The sequence below is a fragment of the Lontra canadensis genome, unplaced genomic scaffold, assembly GCF_010015895.1.
Source record: "Lontra canadensis isolate GAN:19392208 unplaced genomic scaffold, GSC_riverotter_1.0 scaffold45, whole genome shotgun sequence".
Classification (NCBI taxonomy): domain Eukaryota; kingdom Metazoa; phylum Chordata; class Mammalia; order Carnivora; family Mustelidae; genus Lontra; species Lontra canadensis.
This window is the reverse complement of record NW_022631039.1, coordinates 9078274-9101928: the sequence shown is the minus strand read 5'-3', so window position 1 is coordinate 9101928 and position 23655 is coordinate 9078274. Positions and strand designations below refer to the sequence as shown.

Genomic DNA, 23655 nt, shown 5'->3' with positions numbered 1-23655 from the left:
CATCATTCCCTTTACATTTAAAGTAATTATTGATAAGGATTTACTATTGTCATTTGTTAGTCCAGGTGTTTCATAGATCAATTATTCCTAGTACATATCTTTCTTTTTTACTTTCACATTTTTTTTTACAGTGGTATGCTTTGATTTTTTTCCCTCTTTATCTTTTCTTTATCTACTCTATGTTTTTGTTTTGCAGTTACCAGGAGGTTTACATAAAATATCTTCTAAATATAGTAGTCTGTTTTAAGTGGGTAAGAAATTAACATGTTTATTTCCAAACTCAATGCTTTTATTCCTCCCCCACCAATTTTATGTTTTTGATGTCACAATTTACATATCTTATATCGTGTATTTAACAAATTCTTTTAACTGTAGTTTTAAAAATTATTTGTGTTTTAAACTTTCACTAGAGTTATAAGTAATTTGTATATTGCCGGTACAATACCACTGTATTCTGAATTTATGCATTTATATTTACCAGAGAGATTTATACTTTCATGTGATTTCATGTTACTACTAACTGCCCTTTTGTTTTTCAGCTCGAAGGACTCCCTTTAGTATTTCTTGTAAGGCAGGCTTAGTGGTAATGAATTCTGTCCACTTTTGTTTGTCTGGAAATGTCTTTATCGCTCTCACATTTCTGAAAGTCTTGTTTCTCTGGGTAAGGTATTCTTAGTTGGGATTTTTTTCAGCATTTCAAATAAATCATCCACTGTCTTCTGCCTTTCATGATTTCCACTGGGGATTCCACTGATAGCCCCATGGTGTTCCCTTGTATGTGATGAATTTCTTTTCTCTTGCTGCTTTCAAGACTTTTGCTTTGGGTTTAATTTTTGACAGTTTTATTATAATGTCTCTTGGAGAAGTCCTTTTCAGATTCAGTCTTATTGGGGACTTTAAGCCTCATGACCCAAGATTTCCATACATTTCTCTAGATTTGAGAAATTTTCAGCCATTGTTTATTTTAGTAAGATTTCCCTACTGGGGGAAGTCCCTACTGGGACTCCTATAATATGAATGTTGTTTCACTTGATGGTGTCCTGTAAGTCCTGTAGGCTTTTCCCCCAATTCTTTTCATTTTTCTTCCCCACTCTGACTGGATAATTTAAAATAATCCAGGAGGGCATGGTTGGTTCATGCATTTGGGTGCCACACCTTGAGAAACTGCATGATCCTTGGCAGCAAGAGCAGAGGAGGGTTCTTTGTGGCTGTGGTGGCAGTTAGGGTCTTCAGCAGCACCCCAGATCCAGTGCCAGGAGACTGGGGAAGGAGAATGGTGGCCAGAGTTGGTGCTATGCACACACTCATCTGGAGGGCTGAAAGCAGGCTCATGCCCCAAACAGAGCTAGTGCCAGTGGTGGGGGCTGTACCAACTGTGTGCACACAGGTAGCTTTGAGTTCCTGAGCTGTCTGTGTGCACTCACGTGGCTTCAGGGCTAGCCAGTACTGCATGCATAGCAGTGGGGCTCATAACTAGAGGTCAGGCTGGCAGTGTGTAGGTGTGCATCTCCAGGGTTTAGCTGTGATCTTAAGTGTCAGTGCAGTCCAGTGACAGGAGTCAGGCCTGGCCTCAGGCCCAGAAACTGCTGGGGCTTGGGCTGGTGTCCATATGCCCACTCATAAAGGCGAAGACTGGCTGGTGGTGTAGATTTGGGGCTCACAGTGTTGGGGGTGGCACTGGCTGAGGCAACTTGTGTGAGTGCAGATGGGACAGAGCAGGACTCTGGCACCTTGAGTCTGCAAGTGTGAAAACCTCTGGGACTATCAGCAGCAAAATCTTAGAGAGTACACAGTGCTGGGCCAACTGTTCATCTCAGCAGCAAAGCGTTCTAGAGACTTCTGCAGAGCAGGACACAGAGAAGCATGGTCACTCCTTACACTTAACCGATACTGGTAGTCCTGCCCTTCTTTGTTCTTAGCTGTGTCTAGCTGTGTCAGCCATGCCAGTCTCTGGGAGGTTTGAAACCAAAACAGGTCATTTGTGCCATGCCCTGAAGGGGATGGGGCTAATGGTTGCTCACCCTTCTGCTTTTCCCCAGGAAGGGGAACTATCTCAGGTCAGAGGGGGTCCTCTTCGTGCTGAGCAGCACTGGCCTGGGTCATGGGGTGATGCAGGCAAAATAAAGCTCTTCTCCCTACTTTTCTTGTACAGTTATTCTCAGGAGTTTTGCTCCACTGTGTTGTTGAAGCTTCTTAAATAGACTCCTAAGCCCTTGAGCCTATTTTTGTTTCTGGATAGCTGTCTGATTGTTGTTATTTGTGGGATGACAGAGGCTGAAGTGTCCTGTTTCATCATCTTAATGATATAACATAAGTTTTTCCTCACTGAGGTGATGTTAGCTGTAAGGTTTTTAGATGCTTGTTATTAAGTTGAGGAACTTTCTGTTTCTTCTTAGTTTGTGAGTTTTTATCGTGAAATGGTGTTAGAAGTATCCATTTTATTTTTATTAAAACATTTAAAATTTAAATTCAATTAATTAACATATACTGTATTATTAGTTTCAGAGGTAGAATTCAGTGATTCATCAGTTGCATACAATACCCAGTGCTCATTACTTCATTACTTAATGCCCATCATCTAGCTACCCCATCCCCCCATCCCCCTCCCCACCAGCAACTTCCAGTCTGTTCCCTATAGTTAAAGAGTGTCTTATGGTTTGCCTCCATCTCTGTTTTTATCTTATTGTATTTTTCCTTCCCTTCTATGTTCATCTGTTTTGTTTCTTAAATTCCACGTATGAGTGAAATCACATAATTGGCTTTCTCTGATTAACTTATTTCCCTTAGCATAATGCCCTCCAGTTCCTTCTATGTTGTTGCAAATGGCACAATATTATTCCTTTTGATGGCTAGATAATATTCCATGTATACGATATAGATATATACAGACACACACACACCATGTCTTTGTTATCCATTCCACTGTCAGTGGACATCTGGGCTCTTTCTGTATTTAGGCAATTGTGCACATTGCTGCTATAATCATTGGGGTGCATGTGTTTGTATCCTTCTGATAAATACCTAGTAGTCCAATTGCAGGGTCATAGGATAGCTCTATTTTTAAGTTTTTGAGGAACCTCCATACTGTTTTCCAGAGTGGTGCACCAGTCTGCATTTCTACCAATAGTGTAAGAGTGTTCCCTTTCTCTGTATCCTTGCCAACACTTGTTGTTCCCTGAGTTGTTAACTTTAGCCATGGAGAGATCTATTTTAAAACAAAATATAGTTTTAGAAAATAGAAGAAATATTCAAACTGATTGGTTTGCTAGATCAATCCCAAGATGAGAAATAGAGTCATTTCTCTCTTTTTCCTTATGTTCGTTTGGGGAAAATAGAGGGGGAAGAGATTTCCATGTTACTGTACCATTTCTTCACAAAAGCAAACAGATTCCTAATCTTTTTAGTGTTAACTACAATGCATTTTTTTAAAATCACCATATCAAGACATCCAGTTTTTGAGTTTCATATGCTGTGGATATATGCAAAAGGTAGAACTGGTCTGAGGCAACATACAGTTTGCCAGTCTATTTGGCTGCCTTCCACCAATCCAATCTACTCTGCACAGTTTAAGAGAATGTACTAGGTGGTAATCCTGTGTATTCCCCTGGAGGAGTAGTTTCCCTGACAAATTCTCTCATATGACATATACGCTGAAATGAAGATGGAATGTAAAGGCTGGAAAGCACAGCAGGTGGCTGGATGTGTCCTCAGCCTTGCAAAAAGCTAGGCTTTTGGGATAAGTGTCTGTTGATCACCTACCATAGGGCCTACAAATAAGTTGATGATTACGAAATACTTGTTGAATAATTTCTGCCTGTTTAACACATTTTCCACAACCTTTGAGACCTCCAAAACTTATGTAGGGCAAATTGTGTTTTTTTTTGACTCTAGGCTTTTGGTCCAGTGGGATTTATGAAAAGTGCACTCTCTTTGTCTGAGGATGAAGAATGGAAGAGGATGCGAACATTGTTGTCTCCTACTTTCACTAGTGGAAAGCTCAAGGAGGTAAGAAAAGAAGACGTTCAATTAGAACGTTAAGGAATACATCTGGGAGCAGGTAGGAAATACAGTCATAGTCCATCTCTAAGGGGAAGTCTGCGGAATTTGGGCTTCATAACAATGGTCTTTTTATGTCCTATAAGAGACATGATAAGATTTGTTATTACAAATCACTGCTCCATGCTTGTGAGAGCCACATCATTCTAGGACTTGATTCTCAGATTTAACTTCAGGTGGTGTTGCATTTTGTGTGCAGATGTTTTCTATCATTGGCCAATATGGAGATGTGTTGGTGAAGAATGTGAGGAAGGAGGCTGAGAAAGGCAAGCCTATCAACTTGAAAGAGTAAGTAGGAGTGCAGCTGCTGGGATTCCAGCTCTGTCATGACATTTTCCAGCTGCTGCCACAGAGCCAACTGCCACTGTTGAGTCACTCCAGTGAAACAGCTGAAGTATGCGTGTGGTGTTGCAACTCCAGTGGGCCAGCCAAGAAAAGGTAGCTCACCTAAAAAGGCAGGGCAGTCAGAAGATAAAGGGTCTCCTTTACTGTATATGAGGCAGCATTTATCTGCTTCACCTTGGATATTCTGGAAGACAACAATACATGATTGGAAAAAAAATGTACCAAATCTTTGAGTATAGAGGGTATGTATGGTGGGAGGGGAAGGTACTTGGTACATATTGATGGGCACTGGGTGGAGCAAGAACATTAATATGTGGAACTTGGAACAACTTAAGACCCTTCTTGATTTTGTTGAGGATATTAGCAAAACACTAAATATTAATTCTCCTGACCAGCTGTCCTTCTTTCAATCTCGAAAAAGAGAAGGCCCTGCTCATGTAATGGGAGGGTGACACTATATGTGTGTATGTGTTTATATATATATATGTGTGTGTGTGTGTGTGTGTGTATACACACATGCATACACATATAATATACGTAAAATAAATATATTTATTTATTTTTTCCCAACTTGGGATATTTTAAATTATGTAGGATGAACAGATGTATATTGGGATTGTCCTAGGAAAACTATTGGCATGTGGTCACTTAGCTATGGAATCCCCTAAATCAATTTTGGTGTGACTTAATATATATTTTTAAAGTATAAACATTCTTAGTTCTTACATTTTCTAAAAATGAATGAGTCCTCAGGACAATCTCAGATCGATGAAGATGAGACAGAGTGGGTCTTTCAGGACACTTAGCCAGGGTGTAGAGAAGAAGGGATTGTGGTCCTGACAGTGCAGAACAGGGTGTTGATGTTTTGTAATGTGCTGAAGAGGAATCAGCTCTGAGCACAGATACTGTGGTGAGAGAAGATCCAGATCAGTTTCAGGTTTGTGACTCCATGAGGAAGAATTAATTATCCCACCATTTGTCCTGCTCAGACACAGTGCTTATCCACCTTCTGCTGCCCATAGTCAAAACACGCTACTGTAATTTGTCCAACTTTGGGTCTCTATCCCTCCATGACTGAGCTCCTTGAGCTCAGAGGTGTGTCTAACATGTCACAGTGTCCCCATCACCCCTAGCACAAGGCCAGCTGCATCACTGGCACCTCACAAGCACCTCATGAGTGAGTGTGATGGCATCTAGACTCTTCAGATGATGCGGAAGATGGTTCTGAATGTGTGGTTTTTGTCTTGTCTGGACATTGGAATCAACGTGTACTTTTTGCTGCATGTGTTGGATTAAGATAGTTAAGAGGTGGTGATTTTAATTACACATGTTTTTCTTTCTGTCACAGCATCTTTGGGGCCTACAGCATGGATGTGATTACCAGCACATCGTTTGGAGTGAACATTGATTCCCTCAACAACCCACAGGATCCCTTCGTGGAAAATACTAAGAAGCTCTTAAAATTTGATTTCCTTGATCCATTATTCTTCTCAATAAGTATGTTCAGTACTAGTTTTCTTTTGTCCTTCCTTCCTCTTTTTTCCTTTCTTCCTTCCTCCCTCACTTCTTCTCTTCCTACCTTTCTACACCAATCTTACTGAGATATAACTTCATCTAACATATATGTCCCCCTTTTAAAAATGTACAGTTCAGTTTTCCAGCCTGAGTGTTCATCATCCAAGGAACGGATAATGAAAATGTGGTATGTATATACCATGGAACCTTATTTAGCCATAAAAATGGAAAGACATTCTGTATTTGGACAACATGGATGGATCCCAAGGGCATTACAATAAATGAAATGAATCAGAGAAAGACAAATACTGTATGAGCTCAATTACATGTGGAATTAAAAAAACAGTACAAGAAACCAAGTCCTACAAAAAGGAGATCAGATTTGTGGTTATCAGAGGCAGGGGTTGTGGGGTAGTACTTGAATGAAGGTGACCAAAGTTGCACACTTTCAGTTATAAGATAGATGAGTACTGGACTGTAAACACAACGTGGTGACTATAGTTAGCTCTGCTGTCCAATGTGTTTGTAGATTGCCAAGAGAGTAGACTGTAGAAGTTCTCATCATAATGGCAGAAAATTTTGTTTTTATAACTATATGAGATGATGGATGTTAACTAATCTTATTGTAATCGTTTTATATATGTATGTCAAGTGTATGCAGTACACCTTATCATAAACAGTGCTGTATGTCTGTTATGATTCAAGGAATCTGAAAATTCTGCTTAGTGCCTTCAAAGATATGAACAACTTCTACTGCAGTCAATGGTTGGAATATTGTTGTTAACACAGAAATTCTGTACTTTATTGTTTTACTATCACTACCCACTTCTCTTAGCCCTAAACAACCACTAATCTACTTTCTGTCTTGACAGATTAATCTCTTCTGGACTCTTTATACAGATAGAATCATATAATCTGTGATCTTTCTGGCTGCTTTCCTTCATTAGCATAATGTTTTCAAGGTTCATCCATGTTGCACCATCCATCAGAACTTTCTTTTTATGACAGAACAATATTCCATTGTATGGACATACTGCATTTTGTTTGTCCTTTTATCATTTGATGGACATTTGGGTTGTTTCCAACTCTTGGCTATTGTGAACAGTGGTGCTATTCACATTCATGCACAGGTTTTTGCTTGAATACCTGTTTTCAACTCTTTTGGGTGTGTTTTTGGAGGTGGACTTGTGAAAGTAACTTTGTTAAGTTTGTACAATGCTTTGCTTTATAACTTGCTGTGTTGCTGAAGTTTAGTGTTTTTAATTTAATAAGTAACTGCCAAACTGTTTTCCACAATAGTGACACCATTTTACATTCCCACCTGTAAAGTGTGAAGGTTCCAGTCTCTACCCATCCTTTTTTAAAAATATTTTTTATAGTCACCATACAGTACATCCTAAGTTCCTGATGTAGTGTTCCCCAATTCATTGTTTGTGTATAACAGCCAGTGCTTCATGCAATATGTGCCCTCCTTAATACCCATCCAGCCTCACCCAGCCCCCCAAACCCCTCCCTTCTAAAACTCTCAGTTTGATTCCCCAAGTCCAGAGTCTCTCATGGTTTGTCTCCCTCTCTGATTTCTTCACATTCAATTTTCCCTCCCTTCCTCTGTGATCTTCCATGCTATTCCTTATGTTCTACATACAAGTGAAACCATATGATAATTGTCTTTCTCTGCTTGACTTATTTCATTCAGCATAATCCCCTCCAGTTCCATCCATGTTGATGCAAATGGTGGGTATTGATCCTTTTTGATGGCTGAATAACACTCCATTGTGTGTGTGTGTGTGTGTGTGTGTGTGTGTGTGTGTGTGTGTATATATATATATATATATATCCCACATGTTCTTTATCCATTCATCTGTTGAAGGGCATCTCAGCTCTTTCCACAGTTTGGCTGTTCTGGACGTTGCTGCTATGAACATTGGGGTGCATGTGCCCCCTCTTTTCACTACATCTGTATCTTCAGGGTAAATACTCAGTAGTGCAATGGCTGGGTCATAGGGTAGCTCTATTTTTAATTTTTTGAGGAACCCCGTACTGTTTTCTAGAGTGGCTATACCAGCTTGCATTCCCACCAGCAGTGTAGGAGGAGGGCTCCCCTTTCTCCACATCCTCACTAACATTTGTTGTTTCGTGCCTCGTTAATTTTTGCCATTCTAACTGGTGTAACATGGTATCTCATTGTTTTTTGGGTGTTGAGTTTGAGAAGTTCTTTTTAAAGATTTTGTTTATTTATTTGAAACACATACAGAGAGAGTGAGCTTACAAGCAGGGAGAACAGGAGAGGGAGAAGCAGGCTCCCCTGCTGAGCAGGGAGCCCAATGCTGGGCTCCATCCTAGGATCCTGGGATCATGACCTGAGTGGAAGGCAGATGCTTCATCTACTGAGCCACCCAGGTGCCCAAGTTTGAGAAGTTTTTTTTTCTTTTAAAGATTTTATTTATGAGAGAGAGAGAGAGAGAGAGAGAGCGAGCATAAGAGGAGGGTGGGTCAGAGGGAGAAGCAGACTCCCTGCTGAGCAGGGAGCCTGATACTGCACTTGATCCTACGACTCCAGGATCATGACCTAAGTTAACCAACTGAGCCAACCACCAAGGAGCCAGAAAAGTTTTTTATAGGTCTTAGATACCAGCTCTTTATCTGTAATGTCATTTGCAAATATCTTCTTTAGATAAATGTACATTCAAATTCTTGCCCATTTATAGTTCAGTTATTCATCTGTTTTTGAGTTGTAAGAGTTGTCTGTATCTTCTAGATAAAAGACCCTTAAATCAGATATATAATTTGCAGATTTTTTTCTCCCATTCTATAGGTGTCTTTTCACTTTCTTCATAGTGTTCTTTGTAGCACAAAATTTTTTAATATTTACAATATACAGTTTTAGTTTTCTTTTTATCATCTGTGATTTTAATGTTATATTTAAGAATTTATTGTAAAATCTGAGGTCATGTGACATGTCCCAGTACCATTCATTGAAGATTATTTATTTCATTGATTGGTATTGGAAACCTTATCAAAATTCAGTTGACCATAAATACATGGGTATAATTTTAGATTCCAAATTCAATTCCATTGATCTCCTTATGCCTGGACCACACCGTCTTGATCTTTATAACTCTGTGGTAAGTTTTAAAGCTGGAAGTTGGAGCTCTACAATTTTATTCCCTTTTTTTTTTCAAGGTTGTTTTGGCCATTCTGGGTCCCTTACCTTCCATATGAATTTTTATTTGAGTATGACAATTTCTACAAAGAAGCCAGCCAGGATTCTTTTTTTTTTTTAATTTTTTATTTCTTTTCAGCGTAACAGTATTCATTGTTTTTGCACCACACCCAGTGCTCCATGCAATCCATGCCCTCTCTAATACCCATCACCTGGTTCCCCCAACCTCCCACCCCCTGCCCCTTCAAAACCATCAGATTGTTTTTCAGAGTCCATAGTCTCTCATGGTTCACCTCCGCTTCCAATTTCCCTCAACTCCCTTCACCTCTCCATCTCCCCATGTCCTCCATGGTATTTGTTATGCTCCACAAATAAGTGAAACCATATGATAGTTGACTCTCTCTGCTTGACTTATTTCACTCAGCATAATCTCTTCCAGTCCTGTCCATGTTGCTACAAAAGTTGGGTATTCATCCTTTCTGATAGAGGCATAATATTCCATAGTGTATATGGACCACATCTTCCTTATCCATTCGTCCGCCGAAGGGCATCTTGGTTCTTTCCACAGTTTGGCAACTGTGGCCATTGCTGCTATAAACATTGGGGTACAGATGGCCCTTCTTTTCACTACATCTGTATCTTTGGGGTAAATACCCAGTAGTGCAATTGCAGGGCCATAGGGAAGCTCTATTTTTAATCTCTTGAGGAATCTCCACACTGTTCTCCAAAGTGGCTGCACCAACTTGCATTCCCACCAAGAGTGTAAGAGGGTTCCCCTTTCTCCACATCCCCTCCAACACATGTTGTTTCCTGTCTTGCTAATTTTGGCCATTCTAACTGGTGTCACGTGGTATCTCAATGTGGTTTTAATTTGAATCTCCCTGATGGCTAGTGATGATGAACATTTTTTCATGTGTCTGATAGCCATTTGTATGTCTTCATTGGAGAAGTGTCTCTTCATATCTTCTGCCCATTTTTTGATATGATTATCTGTTTTTTGTGTGTTGAGTTTGAGAAGTTCTTTATAGATCCTGGATATCAACCTTTTGTCTGTACTGTCATTTGCAAATATCTTCTCCCATTCCGTGGGTTGCCTCTTTGTGAACATTCCTGAACTTCATAAAATCTATCTATGAAAGACCCACAGCAAATATCATCCTCAATGGGAAAAATCTTGCAGCCTTCCTGTTGAGATCAGGAACATGACAAGGATGCCCACTCTCACCACTCTTGTTCAACATAGTATTAGAAGTACTAGCAACAGCAATCAGACAACAAAGAGAAATAAAAGGCATCCAAATTGGCAATGAAGAAGTCAAACTCTCTCTCTTTGCAGATGACATGATTCTTTATATGGGAAACCCAAAATACTCCACCCCCAAACTACTAGAAATCATACAGCAATTCAGCAACATGGCAGGATACAAAATCAATGTACAGAAATCAGTGACTTTCTTATACACTAACAATGAAAATACAGCAAGGGAAATTAGAGAATCAATTCCATTTACTATAGCACCAAGAACCATAAGATACCTGGGAATCAACCTAACCAAAGAGGTAAAGGATCTGTACTCGAGGAACTACAGAACACTCATGAAAGAAATCGAAGACACAAAAAGATGGAAGACCATTCCATGCTCTTGGATCGGAAGAATAAACATTGTTAACATGTCTCTACTGCCTAGAGCAACCTATACTTTTAATGCCATTCCAATCAAAATTCCACTGGTATTTTTCAAAGAGCTGGAGCAAATAATCCTAAAATTTGTATGGAATCAGAAGAGACCCCGAATTACTAAGGAAATGTTGAAAAACAAAAAACTGGGGGCATCACGTTACCTGATTTCAAGCTTTACTACAAAGCTGTGATCACCAAGACAGCATGTTACTGGCATAAAAACAGACACACAGGCCAGTGGAACAGAGTAGAGAGCCCAGATATGGACCCTCAACTCTGTGGTCAGATAATCTTCAACAAAGCAGGAAAAAAGATACAGTGGAAAAAAGACAGTCTCTACAATAAATGGTGCTGGGAAAACTGGACAGCTATATGTAGGAGAATGAAACTCGACCACTCTCTTACACTGTACACAAAGATAAACTCGAAATGGATAAAAGGCCTCAACGTGAGACAGGAATCCATCAGAATCCTAGAGGAGAACATAGGCAGTAACCTCTTCAATATCAGCCACAACAACTTCTTTCAAGATATGTCTCCAAAGGCAAAAGAAACAAAAGCGAAAATGAACTTTTGGGACTTCATCAAGATTAATTCTTCTTTAAATGTTTGGTAGAATTTCCCTGGGAAGCTGTCTGGCCCTGGGCTCTTGTTTGTTGGCAGATTTTTGAGGACTGCTTCAATCTCCTTAGTGGTTATGGGCCTGTTCAGTTTTCTGTTTCTTCCTGTTTCAGTTTTGGTAGTTTACGTGTCTCTGGGAATGCATCCATTTCTTCCAGATTGTCAAATTTGTTGGCGTATAGTTGCTCATAAGTTATTATAATTGTTTTTGTATCTTTGATGTTGGTTGTGATCTCTTTTCTTTCAGTCATGATTTTATTTATCCAAATAAAATCCTTTCTCTTTTCTTTTTGTTAAGTCTGACCAGGGGTTTATTAATCTTATTAATTCTTTCAAAGAACCAGCTCCTAGTTTTGTTGATTTGATCTGCTGTGGTTTTGGTTTCTATTTCATTGATTTCTGCTCTGATCTTTACTATTTTTCTTCTCCTTCTGGGTTTAGACTTTCTTTGCTGTTCTTTCTCCAGCTCCTTTAGGCTGTGTACTTGAGACCTTTTTTGTTTCTTGAGAAAGTCTTGTATTGCTATATACTTTCCTCTCAGGACCGCCTTTGCTGTGTCCCAAAGATTTTGAACAGTTGTGTTTTCAATTTCGTTTGTTTCCATGAATTTTTAAATTTTTTCTTTAATTTCCTGGTTGACCCATTTATTCTTTAGTAGGATGCTCTTTAGCCTCTATGTATTTGAGGTCTTTCCAACTTTCTTCTTGTGATTGAGCTCTAGTTTCAGAGCATTGTGGTCTGAAAATATGCAGGGAATGATCCCAATCATTTGGTACTGGTTGAGAACTGATTTGTGACCCAGGATGTGATCTATTCTGGAGAATGTTCCATGGGCACTAGAGAAGAATATGTATTCTGTTGTTTTGGGATGGAATGTTCTGAATATATCTCTGATGTCCATCTGGTCCAGTATGTCATCTAAAGCCTTTATTTCCTTGTTGATCTTTTGCTTAGATAATCTGTCCATTTCAGTGAGGTGGTGCTAAAGTCTGCTACTATTATTGTATTATTGTTGATGTGTTTCTTTGATTTGTTATTAATTGGTTTATATACTTGGCTGCTCCCAGGTTAGGGGCATAGATACTTAAAATTGTTAGATCTTCTTGTTGGACTGACCCTTTAAGTATGATATAGTGTCCTTTCTCATCTCTTGGCTTAAAATTTAATTGATCTGATATAAGGATTACCACCCCAGCTTTCTTTTGATGTCCATTAGCATGGTAAATTGTTTTCCACCCCCTCACTTTAAATCTGGAGGTGTCTTTGGGTCTAAAATTAGTTTCTTGTACACAGCATATCAATGGGTCTTGTTTTTTGTTTTTTTGTTTTTGTTTTTGTTTTTTTAATCCATTCTGATAATCTGTGTCTTTTGATTGGGGCATTTAGCCCATTTACATTCAGGGTAACTATTGAAAGATATGAATTTAGTGCTATTGCATTGCCTGTAAGGTGACTGTTACTGTATATTGTCTCTGTTCCTTTCTGGTCTATGTTACTTTTAGGGTCTCTCTTTGCTCAGAGGACCCCTTTCAGTATTTCCTGTAGGGCTGGTTTGGCATTTGCAAATTCTTTTAGTTTTTGTTTGTCCTGGAAGCTTTTTATCTTTCCTATTTTCAGTGACAACCTAGCTGGATATTGTATTCTTGGGTGCATATTTTCTCGTTTAGTTCTCTGAATATATCATGCCAGTCCTTTCTGGCCTGCCAGGTCTCTGTGGATAAGTCTGCTGCCAAACTAATATTTCTACCATTGTATGTTATAGACCTCTTGTCCCAAGCTGCTTTCAGGATTTTCTCTTTATCCCTAAGACTTGTAAGTTTTACTATTAGATCATGGGGAGTGGACCTATTTTTATTGATTTTGAGAGGGGTTCTCTGTGCCTCTTGGATTTTGATGCTTGTTCCCTTCGCCAAATTAGGGAAATTCTCTTCTGTAATTTGCTCCAATATACCTTCTGCTCCCCTCTCTCTTTCTTCTTCTTCTGGGATCCCAATTATTCTAACATTGTTTCATCTTATGGTATCATTTATCTCTCAAATTCTCCCCTCATGGTCCAGTAGTTGTTTGTCTCTCTTTTGCTCAGATTCTTTATTCTCCATTATTTGGTCTTCTATATCACTAATTCTTTCTTCTGTCTCATTTATCCTAGCAGTAAGAGCCTCCATTTTTGATTGTACCTCATTAATAGCTCTTTTTATTTCAACTTGGTTAGATTTTATTTCTTTTATTTCTCTGGAAAGGGATTTTATTTATCCTGAAAGGGCTTCTCTAATATCTTCCATGCCTTTTTTTTTTTTTTTTTTGAGCCCAGCTAGCACCTTGATAGTCGCCATTCTGAACTCTAGTTCTGACATATTACTAATGTCTGTACTGATTAGGTCCTAAGCTATTGGTATTACCTCTTGTTCTTTTTTTTTTTTTGTGAGTTTTTCCACCTCGTTGTTTTATCCAGACAAGAATAGATGCATGAGAGAACAAAATACTAAAAGGGTAGCTACGACCCCAGAAAAATATACACAATCAAATTAGAAGAGACTTGAAGCTAGGGGGAGAAGAAAGGGGGGAAAAAAGAACATATATATTAGACTTGTGAATAGAAAAGAGCCACACCCTTGATTTTGGGTGTATTTTGGTCTGTTAGAAGAAATTGCCTCCCAAAATTGTAAAGAAAGAAAAACTTACACAGATACAAACATAAGGGCAAACACAATGAAGGGATGGAATATGACTGTAAAGATGAAAATTAAAAAAGATTCTAAAAAAGGAGTTGATAAGAAGTTGGAAACTGAGGGTTGCTGGGGGGAGAGGGATTGGGAGAAGGGGGTGGGGTTATGGACATTGGGGAGGGTATGTGCTATGGTGAGTGTTGTGAAGTGTGTAAATCTGGCGATTCACAGACCTGTACCCCTGGGGGAAAATATATATGTTTATTAAAAAAAAAAAAGATTAGAAGATGGTTGAAAAAAGAAAAAAGAAAAAGAGGAAAGAATGTGATCAGGCTGGAGACTAGAACAAAGCCATGCACTAGATTTAGTGTATATTTTGATCCATTAGAAGAAATTGTATCCCAAAATTTTAAAGGAAAAGAAAGCATATGTGTATACAAAATAAGGTTAAATACAATGAAGGGATAAAATATGACTATAACAATGAAAATTAAAAATTTTTAAAAAGGCATTGATAAGATAGTTTAAAGACGTTAAAATAAGAGGAAACATTTAAAAATAGAATAAGAAAAAATAAAATTTAAAAATTTATCTTTGAAAAAACTAAAGAATCATGGGAAAAAAGCCATTAAAATTTTTTTTTAAATTAAATTAATTTTTTTTTCAGTGTTCCAAAATTTGTTGTATGCACCACACCCAGTGCTCCAATGCAGTGTTGCTTTCCCCTAGCTCTGGAGTTCCACAGTTCTCATTGATCGATGAACTTGATCTTGGCTGAATATTCTTGCTGATCTTCTTGAGGAGGATCCTGTTGCAGTAATTCTCAAATGTCTTTGCTCAAGGTGGAATTGCACTGCCCTTGCCAGAGGCCAGGCTAAGTGATCTGCTTGGGTTTGCTCTCAGAACTTTTGTTCCCTTAATACTTTCTATAGAGCTTTGGAGGATGGGAATGAAGATGGTGGCCTCCCACTCTCCAGCTCTGTAGTGTCCAAGAGCTTGGGTCCCACTCCTCAGTGCACCCTCAGAGAAAAGAAGTCAATCCCTCCCATCTCCCTGGTCTCCAGCCATGCTCTGTGCTCACCCGGCCTGACTGAGTGTTTCTCTCTCTGGCTCATGGCCCACTTTGGAGTCTCCAAACCCAGCAGATTCCTGCAGTGCACTCCTGCTTCCTCTGGAAGGAGGTAGGAGGGGTCTCTCCAGATCTGCCACTCGTGGGGTCCCTGCTCGAAGAGCAGTGGCATGACTGTGCCTTGGATCATGGTTTAAGGTAATCCCAAGCTGAGAGCCCAGTTCTTGGCTCTGTCTCTGCAGCCATCTTCCCTGCTCCAATACCTGGGAGTTCTGCCACCCTCAGATACTACTGGTCTTTTTGTGTCCCTGTGGGTCCTGAGACCACACTGTCCATGCAAGGGCTCCACCCCGTGCTTAGCCTCTGGAGCAACATTCCTCAGTGGAGCAGACTTCTAAAAGTTCCAATCTTGTGATCCCCTGCTCTCTCACTTGCTGGGAGCCAGCCCCTCCCCTTGCGGTCTATTTTCCTGTCACTTAGGATTCACTTCTCTGCATGTCCTACCTTCCAGAAAGCAGTCAATTTTCTGTTCTTAAAATTGTTGCTCTTCTCTTCTCTCTCCCCCTAGCTTTGAGTGTTCAGCAATTGATGATTTCCTGGGAGTCTGTGGCACAGGAGCAACCTCCAAAGTGCTGGGGTGGTGGAGTTGTGGGCCCTTGTGACTCCCAAGTCAAAAACCCTGCCGAGGGACAGAAAAGCCCCCAGAAGCATACTTCTCACCACAGCCACGAGATAGAATTGATTTTTATGTTAATCTTGTATCCTGAAGCCCTGCTAAACTGGTTTATTAGTTCTAGTAGACTTTTATTGTATTCCTTCAGAGTTTCTATGTTCAATATTATGTTGACTGATAATAGAGATGCTTTTACTTCTTTATTTCCTTTATGAATAACTTTTGTTTCTTTTTTTCTTTCTTTCTCTCTCCCTTTTCTTTTCTTTTCCATTTCTTCATTCCTCCCTCCCTCCCTTCCTTCCCTCACTCCCCCCTCTATTTTTTCCTTCCTTCATTTTTTTCTCTTCCTGGATAGAACTTCTAGTACAATGTTGAATAGAAGTGGTGATAGAGACGACCTTGTTTTGTTTAATCTTAAGGGAAAGTGTCCAGTCTATATCCATGAAGTGTGACATTACGTATGAGTTTTTCATAGATGCCCTTTATCCGGTTGAGGACATTCCTTTCTGCTCCTAGTTTGTTGAGTGTTTTTATTACCAAATGGTGTTAGATTTTTGTCAAATACTTTCTCTGGTTGTATTGAGATAACTGTGTGGTTTTTATTTTTATTTCATTTTTTAAAAAAGATTAGAAAGAAAGAGAGGTAGACTGGTGATAATGAGGCTGCCCATTAGGGTGTATAATGAAAGACAGCAACTGAAGGACAATGGCTTAAGATGTGAGGCTATGTTTCATTTATTGGATAAGTACTACTTGATAAATGATCAACCTACTCAAATGTCCTTTGCCAGTATGCTTAATTTCCCTTAGTAAAGGAAGAAAACTGCCCAGGAGTATCAATCTTTGATTTTTCCCAATTCCTTAAGTTTACAAGAATAAAAAAAATGCCTTAAAAAAGATTTTATTTATTTATTTGACAGACAGAGATCACAAGTAGGCAGAGAAGCAGGCAGAGAGAGGGGGGAAGCAGGCTCCCTGCTGAGCAGAGAGACCAATGTGGGCCTTGATCCCAGGACCCTGAGATTATGACCTGGGCTGAAGGCAGAGGCTTAACCCACTGAGCTACCCAGGTGCCCCACTGTGTGGTTTAAAAAAACATTTGTTGTTATATTTTATTAAATAACCTGGAATTGCCAGGATAAACCCCTCTTGGTTATGGTATATCCTTCTTTTGATATGTTGCTGGGTTCAGTTTGTTAATATTTTGTTAAGGATTTGTGCTTCTGTGTCATAAGATATATTGGTCTGTAGTTCTCTTGTACTGTGATATTATTGTTTGGTTTTAGTATCAGGGTAAAACTGGCTAGGCAGAATGAGTTTGAAAATCTTCCTACCTCTTCTATTTTTTGAAGAATTTGTGCAAAATTAGTGTTGACTGCATTTTAAATATTTGCAAGGACTCACCTGAGAAACCATCTGGAGCTGAGCTTCTTTTTTTTTTTTTTAATCATTTTTTAAAATTTATTTTCGGCATAACAGTATTCATTGTTTTTTTGTACCACACCCAGTGCTCCATGCAATCCGTACCCTCTCCAATACCCACCACCTGGTTCCCCCAACCTCCCACCCCCCCACCTCTTCAAACCCTTCAGATTGTTTTTCAGAGTCCATAGTCTCTCATTGTTCATCTCCCCTTCCAATTTCCCCTAACTCCCTTCTCCTAACTCCCCATGTCCTCCATGCTATTTGTTATGCTCCACAAATAAGTGAAACCATATGATAATTGACTTTTTGTCAACTTCTTTTTGTCAGTAGTTTCTTCACTACTAACTCTGTCTTTTTATTTGTCTTTCAGATTGCCTGTGTGTGTGTGTCATTTTATGTCACTTTCTAGTTTATCTTTTTCTAGGAATTTTTCCATTTTGTCTAATTGATTGGCATTCACTTTCATAGTATTCCCTGTAGTCCTTTTTTATAAAAAAGATTATTTATTTATTTGACAGACAGAGATCACATGTAGGCAGAGAGGCAGGCAGAGAGAGAGGAGGAAGCAGTCTCCCTGCTGAGCAGAGAGACTGATGTGGGGTTGAGATACAGGATCCCAGGACCCTGGGAACATGACCTGAGCCAAAGGCAGAGGCTTTAACCCACTGAGCCACCCAGGCGCTCCACCTCTGTAGTCCTTTTTATTTTTGTAATGTTAGCAGTAATCTCCTCTTTCACTTCTGATGACAGTAATTAGAATGTCTTCTCCTTTGTCTAGCTAAAGGTCTTTTGAAAGAATCAGCTTTGCTTTCTTTGAATTTTCTCTTGTTTTTTTTTTTTTTTTAAAGTTTCTAATTCCTAAGTTTCTGCTCTTGTCTATATTATATGCTTCCTTCTGCTTGCTTTTAGTTTAGCGTGCTCTTGTATTTTTGGCATGTTTTTGACAGAAATCTGGGTCATTGATTTGGAATCTTGGTTCTTTTTAAAGGTAGGCATATATAATGATAAATTTCTTTCTGGTCATTGCTTTTGATACATCCCATAAGTTTTGGTGTGTGGTTTCCTCATGCATATATTCTCCAAGTAATTCTAAAATGCCCTTTAGATTTCTTCTTTGCTGACTGGCTGTATAAGAATGTATTGTGTAATTTTCACAGATTCGTGGGTTTTCCATGTTGTTTATATTTTTGTTTTCTAGTTTTACTCCATTGTTGTTGAAGGGCATACTATGTATTATTCCATCCTGACACAATTTCTTAAATGGAGTGATATATTAAAGTAGCATATTATGGTCTTGTGTTTCCAAAGAGGCTCTAGTCCAAAAATAAAAGGCTAAGAGATCCAAGAATGTAATCCTGTTCCTTTGGTCACTCCATAGATGTGGCAGGAGACACTGATCTGACTGCTCTAATGGTGGCCTGTGTGTGTGACTTGCTGTGGCTTAGCCATTAGCTCAAAAGTTTGAATAAATGTCACAGAGGGAATAACCATGAATCCTGGTGTCTTTTAATCCTCAGGTTGGTAGACAAAATTATAATTGCTCTAGGGAAAATTTGCATTTTCGTTGATATTTCCATTTTTTTTTCTTATAGTACTGTTTCCATTCCTTACCCCAGTTTTTGAAATGCTAAATATCTGGCTATTTCCAAAAAGAGTTACTGATTTTTTCAAGAAATCTGTAGAAAGGATAAAGGAAAGTCGCCTCAAAGATAAACAAAAGGTAAATCCAGTGGTGCTTCCATGTGCATGTTAACTTTTGATCTTTTATTGAGCTGTATGGATCTGATGTGTACACTACTAAGTATGTTTTTATGGTAAACAGAGAACTCTAGAGTTTAGGGCAAGAGACTTCTAACATTTTAGAGACAATGAAGAAGGTGGAGGTCAGGAGAGGAGATAAGAAGATGAGTCAGAGAGTGTTTAAAATTTAAGGATAAGTATGCCAATGAGTATGTCAGTGCATAAACTTTGGTGAGAGAAAAGCTATCACTTCTCTTCAATAAATGGTCAAAACATAAAAATTACTGTGTAAAATCATTTTCCTGGTAGTATAATTTTGCCATATATTACATTGGCAAAGGATCCTTTCAATTCTAAGTGTCTTTTCTCACATGTTCTCTGGTGGATGGTCCCCTCAGGTGCCTAGTTATGTTAAATTTGAGGTGGTCATAGTCTGGAATGAGCAGGTGTCTTCTTTGGGCACTGAGGCTGCAAGCTGGCCAAGTAGGGTTAGCCTTTCTTAGGCCTGGCGGCCGGCACTAGGGTATATATAGGACAGGGAGATAGGACTGGTACCCCAGGATCTCTCTGTAGATTTTGCAGAGTTCTGAGAGGGTGGGACATTGGAAGATGCTGACACAGAAGCTTCTGTGGACTCTGGGTGTAAAGGAGCCATAGTCTCAGGAGAAAGTTAGGTTCTGCACCCCTGTTTATTTCTGGCTTCACAAGTGAGTTTTTGTCATTGAAATGTCTCTTTCTGTGTCCAGCACCGAGTGGACTTTCTTCAGCTGATGATTAACTCCCAGAATTCCAAAGAAATGGACACCCCTAAAGGTAAGCCAGGGGAGCTTCAAAGGGCACTTGATGGGGCATCTCAGAGACAGGAGATGGTTCTGAGATATGGAGGAAGATTTTTAGCAGATGGAATATCAGAAAATCAGAGGAAGACACACGTTCAGATACAAATGGTAGCCAGAACATTTTTGAGAACACAGCCACAGTTTGTTCAAAGCTCAAAGGGCAATGATAGTCAAAGATGGTATTTGACAAAAACCATTATTACTATGATGGTTGCAAATGATGACTTTCTACTTCCACCATTTCTTCTACATTAGGAGTGATAGTCCATTCTTAGGGTGAGCTTTCCATTCATCATCATTATTGTATTTGTTTATTCATTTATTTTATCATGTCCAGTTAGCCAGCATAGAGTATATCATGAGTTTTTATGCAGTGTTCAACAATTCATTGTGTATAATATCCAGTATTCTGTATTTGTCTGTTTATAAATGTCAGTATGATCTCATATATTAATTACTTATTTAGTCTCTTATATGATTTTTTATTTAGATTGTTAATTTTCTCAGATTTGTCTCTGTAAGTCCTTTCATTTGGGCTCCTGTGTTTTTTTTCCTTTCAACTTCTTTTTTTATGTTCTCAGTAGACTTTATTTACTTTAAAAGATTTAATTAATTTATTTGTTAGTGAGAGAGATAACACAGGAGAGGGAGAGGCAGACAGAAAGAGAAGCAGGCTTCCTACTGAGCAAGGAGACCAATACAGGACTTGATCCCAGGACCCTGAGATCATGACCTGAGCCGAAGGCAGACACTTAACCAACTGAACCACACAGGCATCCCAATAGACATTACATATTTTTTTAACATTTTATTTATTTATTTGAGTGAGAGAGAGAGAGAGAGAATGAGAGGAGAGATGGTCAAAAGGAGAAGCAGACTCCCCATGGAGCTTGGAGCCCGAGGTGGGACTTGATCCCAGGACTCTGGGATCATGACCTGAGCCAAAGGCAGTTGCTTAACCAACTGAGCCATCAGGCAGCCCTAGACTTTAATTTTTATAGCAGTTTTAGGTTCACTGCAAAATTGAGTGAAAGACACAGTGATTTATCCCATATTTCCCCTGCCCCACTTACATGCCCCCTCTATCAAAATCCCCCACCATGTGGTAATTTTGTTATAGTCAATGTCCATACAGTGACACATTATTACCACCCCAAATCCATAGTTTACATTACAGTTCACCCTTGGTGTTGTATATGCTATGGGTTTAGACATATGTATAGTGATGTATAGCCACCAATATAGCACACAGAGTATTCTGTATCTTTTTGCCATATTATTTCCTGAGCATTTCCTTGCATTCTGGTGTGGGACATTCCAGTTTCTTTTCTGTTTCCCTTGAGGAGCCTTGGAATTAGCCATTTTCTCCAGGAAGCTCTGTTTCCTTTTAGTGAGAATGGTATTTAGAAACCAGAATCTGAGGTCTAGGAGTGCTTGTTGCTATGAGGGTTTCTTTGCTTCTATTTCCTCTCAGTGGGTCAAGTCCAGAATATCAACTGTATTTACACAGGACTAATCAATATAAATATTCCTTTTTTTCCCTTTTTAAAAAAATATTTTATTTATTTATTTGACAGACAGAGATCACAAATAGGCAGAGAGTCAGGCAGAGATGGGGCAGGGGGAAGCAGGCTCCCTGCTGAGCAGAGACCCTGATGTGGGGCTGGATCCTAGGACCCTGAGATCATGACCTGAGCCAAAGGCAGAGGCTTAACCCACCCAGGGGTCCAAGATAAATATTTCTATATTCATAACCAGTGATCTAATATGGTCTCTGCATCTGAAAGAGAAAAGGAGGCTTGATGTATAGTGGTTTCAATGACAGAAATATTCCCATTGTGGTTAATTTCAAGCTATGTATGGTTTGACAATCATCTCACAAAATTCTTGACTAAATAACAGTTTATTCTGGAGAAAAATGATGGACTTACTCTTTCACATCACTAATATCTGTATATGTGTATCTATTACTATGTCTACTTCTATTCTTTTTAAAAGAATTTTTAAAAAATGTTTATTTATTTGACATGGAGAGAAAGACAACGAAAGAGAGAACACAAGCAGGGGGAATGGGAGAGGGAGAAACCGACTTCCTGCTGAGCAGGGAGGCTTATGTGGGGCTTGATCTCAGCACCCTGGATAATGATCTGAACCAAGGCAGACTGAGCCACCCAGGTGCCCCTGTATTGTTCTATTCTCTCTCTCTCTCTCTCTCTAGTTCTACTACTTCATATGATGAAGGAAATACTCTATATATGCGTGGTTCTGTATATAACCTCTACACACGTGACTTTTGAGCACTTGACATGTGGCTAGTGTCACTGAAGATCTGAATCTTATATTGGATTTAATATAACTAAGTAAAATTTAAATAAAAATAGCCACATCTGGCAAGTGGCTGCCTTATTGGACAGCACAGCTCTAAACTTTGATTATCATGGGGTTCTTGGTAATTGAGGCTAGAATTTGATAGTTGAATTTATCCACAGCATCATCACAGAATTGTGACTGGGAAATTAGAACTCTATAAACCTTTTATATACTCTTTGTATTACTTTTGGTTATGAATTACATGTTTGTGGTGGGTGCCATTTCAGTGCTCTAAGTATCTAAATATCCTGATACAGTTCTGATGAAAGAAATTAGAGCATGACCATGCTGAGTTCCTGCCAGGAGAAAATCAAAGGAGATGCCAACTTATATTCAGAGTGGGGCCATTCAATAAGGAAGGTGACATTCAGGCTGTGATTAAATAAGCATTGCTAATTCCATTCACTGGATACAGTTTGTCTGTTTCTCGCTAGCTAGTACCCTGCTATTGACACCTTTCTTCTGCTCCTTTAATGGTATGAATTATCCTAGTTTAGTCACCACTCTTTTCGCTTTGTCTGTGTCGTAGTTTCTGTACATACTGGAGGTCATCCACTTGAGAAGTTGTGTGCCAGGTCTTCTATTAGTGGAGACCTTGGAAAGGTATAAGCTGTGCTTCTCAGGATAGGTTGTGCATACAGATAACCACATCTCATGAAAGGTCAGATTTTGATTAGATTGTTCTAGGGTGACGTTTGAGATTCTGCATTTCTAATAAGCTCCCAGATGCTGCAGATGCCACATTTGGGGCAGCAAGAGTTTATCTGTAGCCCAATTATGTTCTCTTAAGTTCCCACAAATATGTTTAGATGAAAGATCATTCATTTTTCCTGACAATACCTTCCTGACTAAACCTTAGCATTGCAAACTCTCTAAAGAAATTTATGTTCTGTTTTAGCTGGAAGGACTTAAATTTTCCTGGGGGAGAATGCTATCCCATGTGACTTAGGCGTGAAGTCCTTTTGGGATTCTCCAAAGGACATACCGATAACTCTGTGTGCATTAGACAAAATGTCATTTCCTGAAATCACCTATCTGTGTTGGTGGGAAAGGTGGCATGAGAGGAGTGGATAGTCAAGAATAGTATAGGCCTAATGGCTAGTGATGATGAACATTTTTTCATGTGTCTGATAGCCATTTGTATGTCTTCATTGGAGAAGTGTCTCTTCATATCTTCTGCCCATTTTTTGATATGATTATCTGGTTTTTTGTGTGTTGAGTTTGAGGAGTTCTTTATAGATCCTGGATATCAGCCTTCTGTCTGTACTGTCATTTGCAAATATCTTCTCCCATTCCGTGGGTTGCCTCTTTGTTTTGTTGACTGTTTCCTTTGCTGTGCAGAAGCTTTTGATCTTGATGAAGTCCCAAAAGTTCATTTTCGCTTTAGTTTCCTTTGCCTTTGGAGACATATCTTGAAAGAAGTTGCTGTGGCTGATATCGAAAAGGTTACTGCCTATGTTCTCCTCTAGGATTCTGATGGATTCCTGTCTCA

At 39.1% G+C, this 23655-nt stretch overlaps 1 protein-coding gene across 1 annotated transcript in view; it reads left to right on the top strand.

Annotated features, from left to right (window-relative positions):
- Positions 1–23655, top strand: part of LOC116876260 (cytochrome P450 3A12-like) — a 51629-nt gene that overhangs the window by 16521 nt on the left and 11453 nt on the right. Inside the window, exons 6-10 of the mRNA XM_032872312.1 lie at positions 3892–4005; positions 4256–4344; positions 5750–5898; positions 18807–18934; positions 19701–19767. Coding sequence (XP_032728203.1) covers positions 3892–4005; positions 4256–4344; positions 5750–5898; positions 18807–18934; positions 19701–19767 — 547 coding nt within the window. The remainder of the gene's footprint in view (positions 1–3891; positions 4006–4255; positions 4345–5749; positions 5899–18806; positions 18935–19700; positions 19768–23655) is intronic.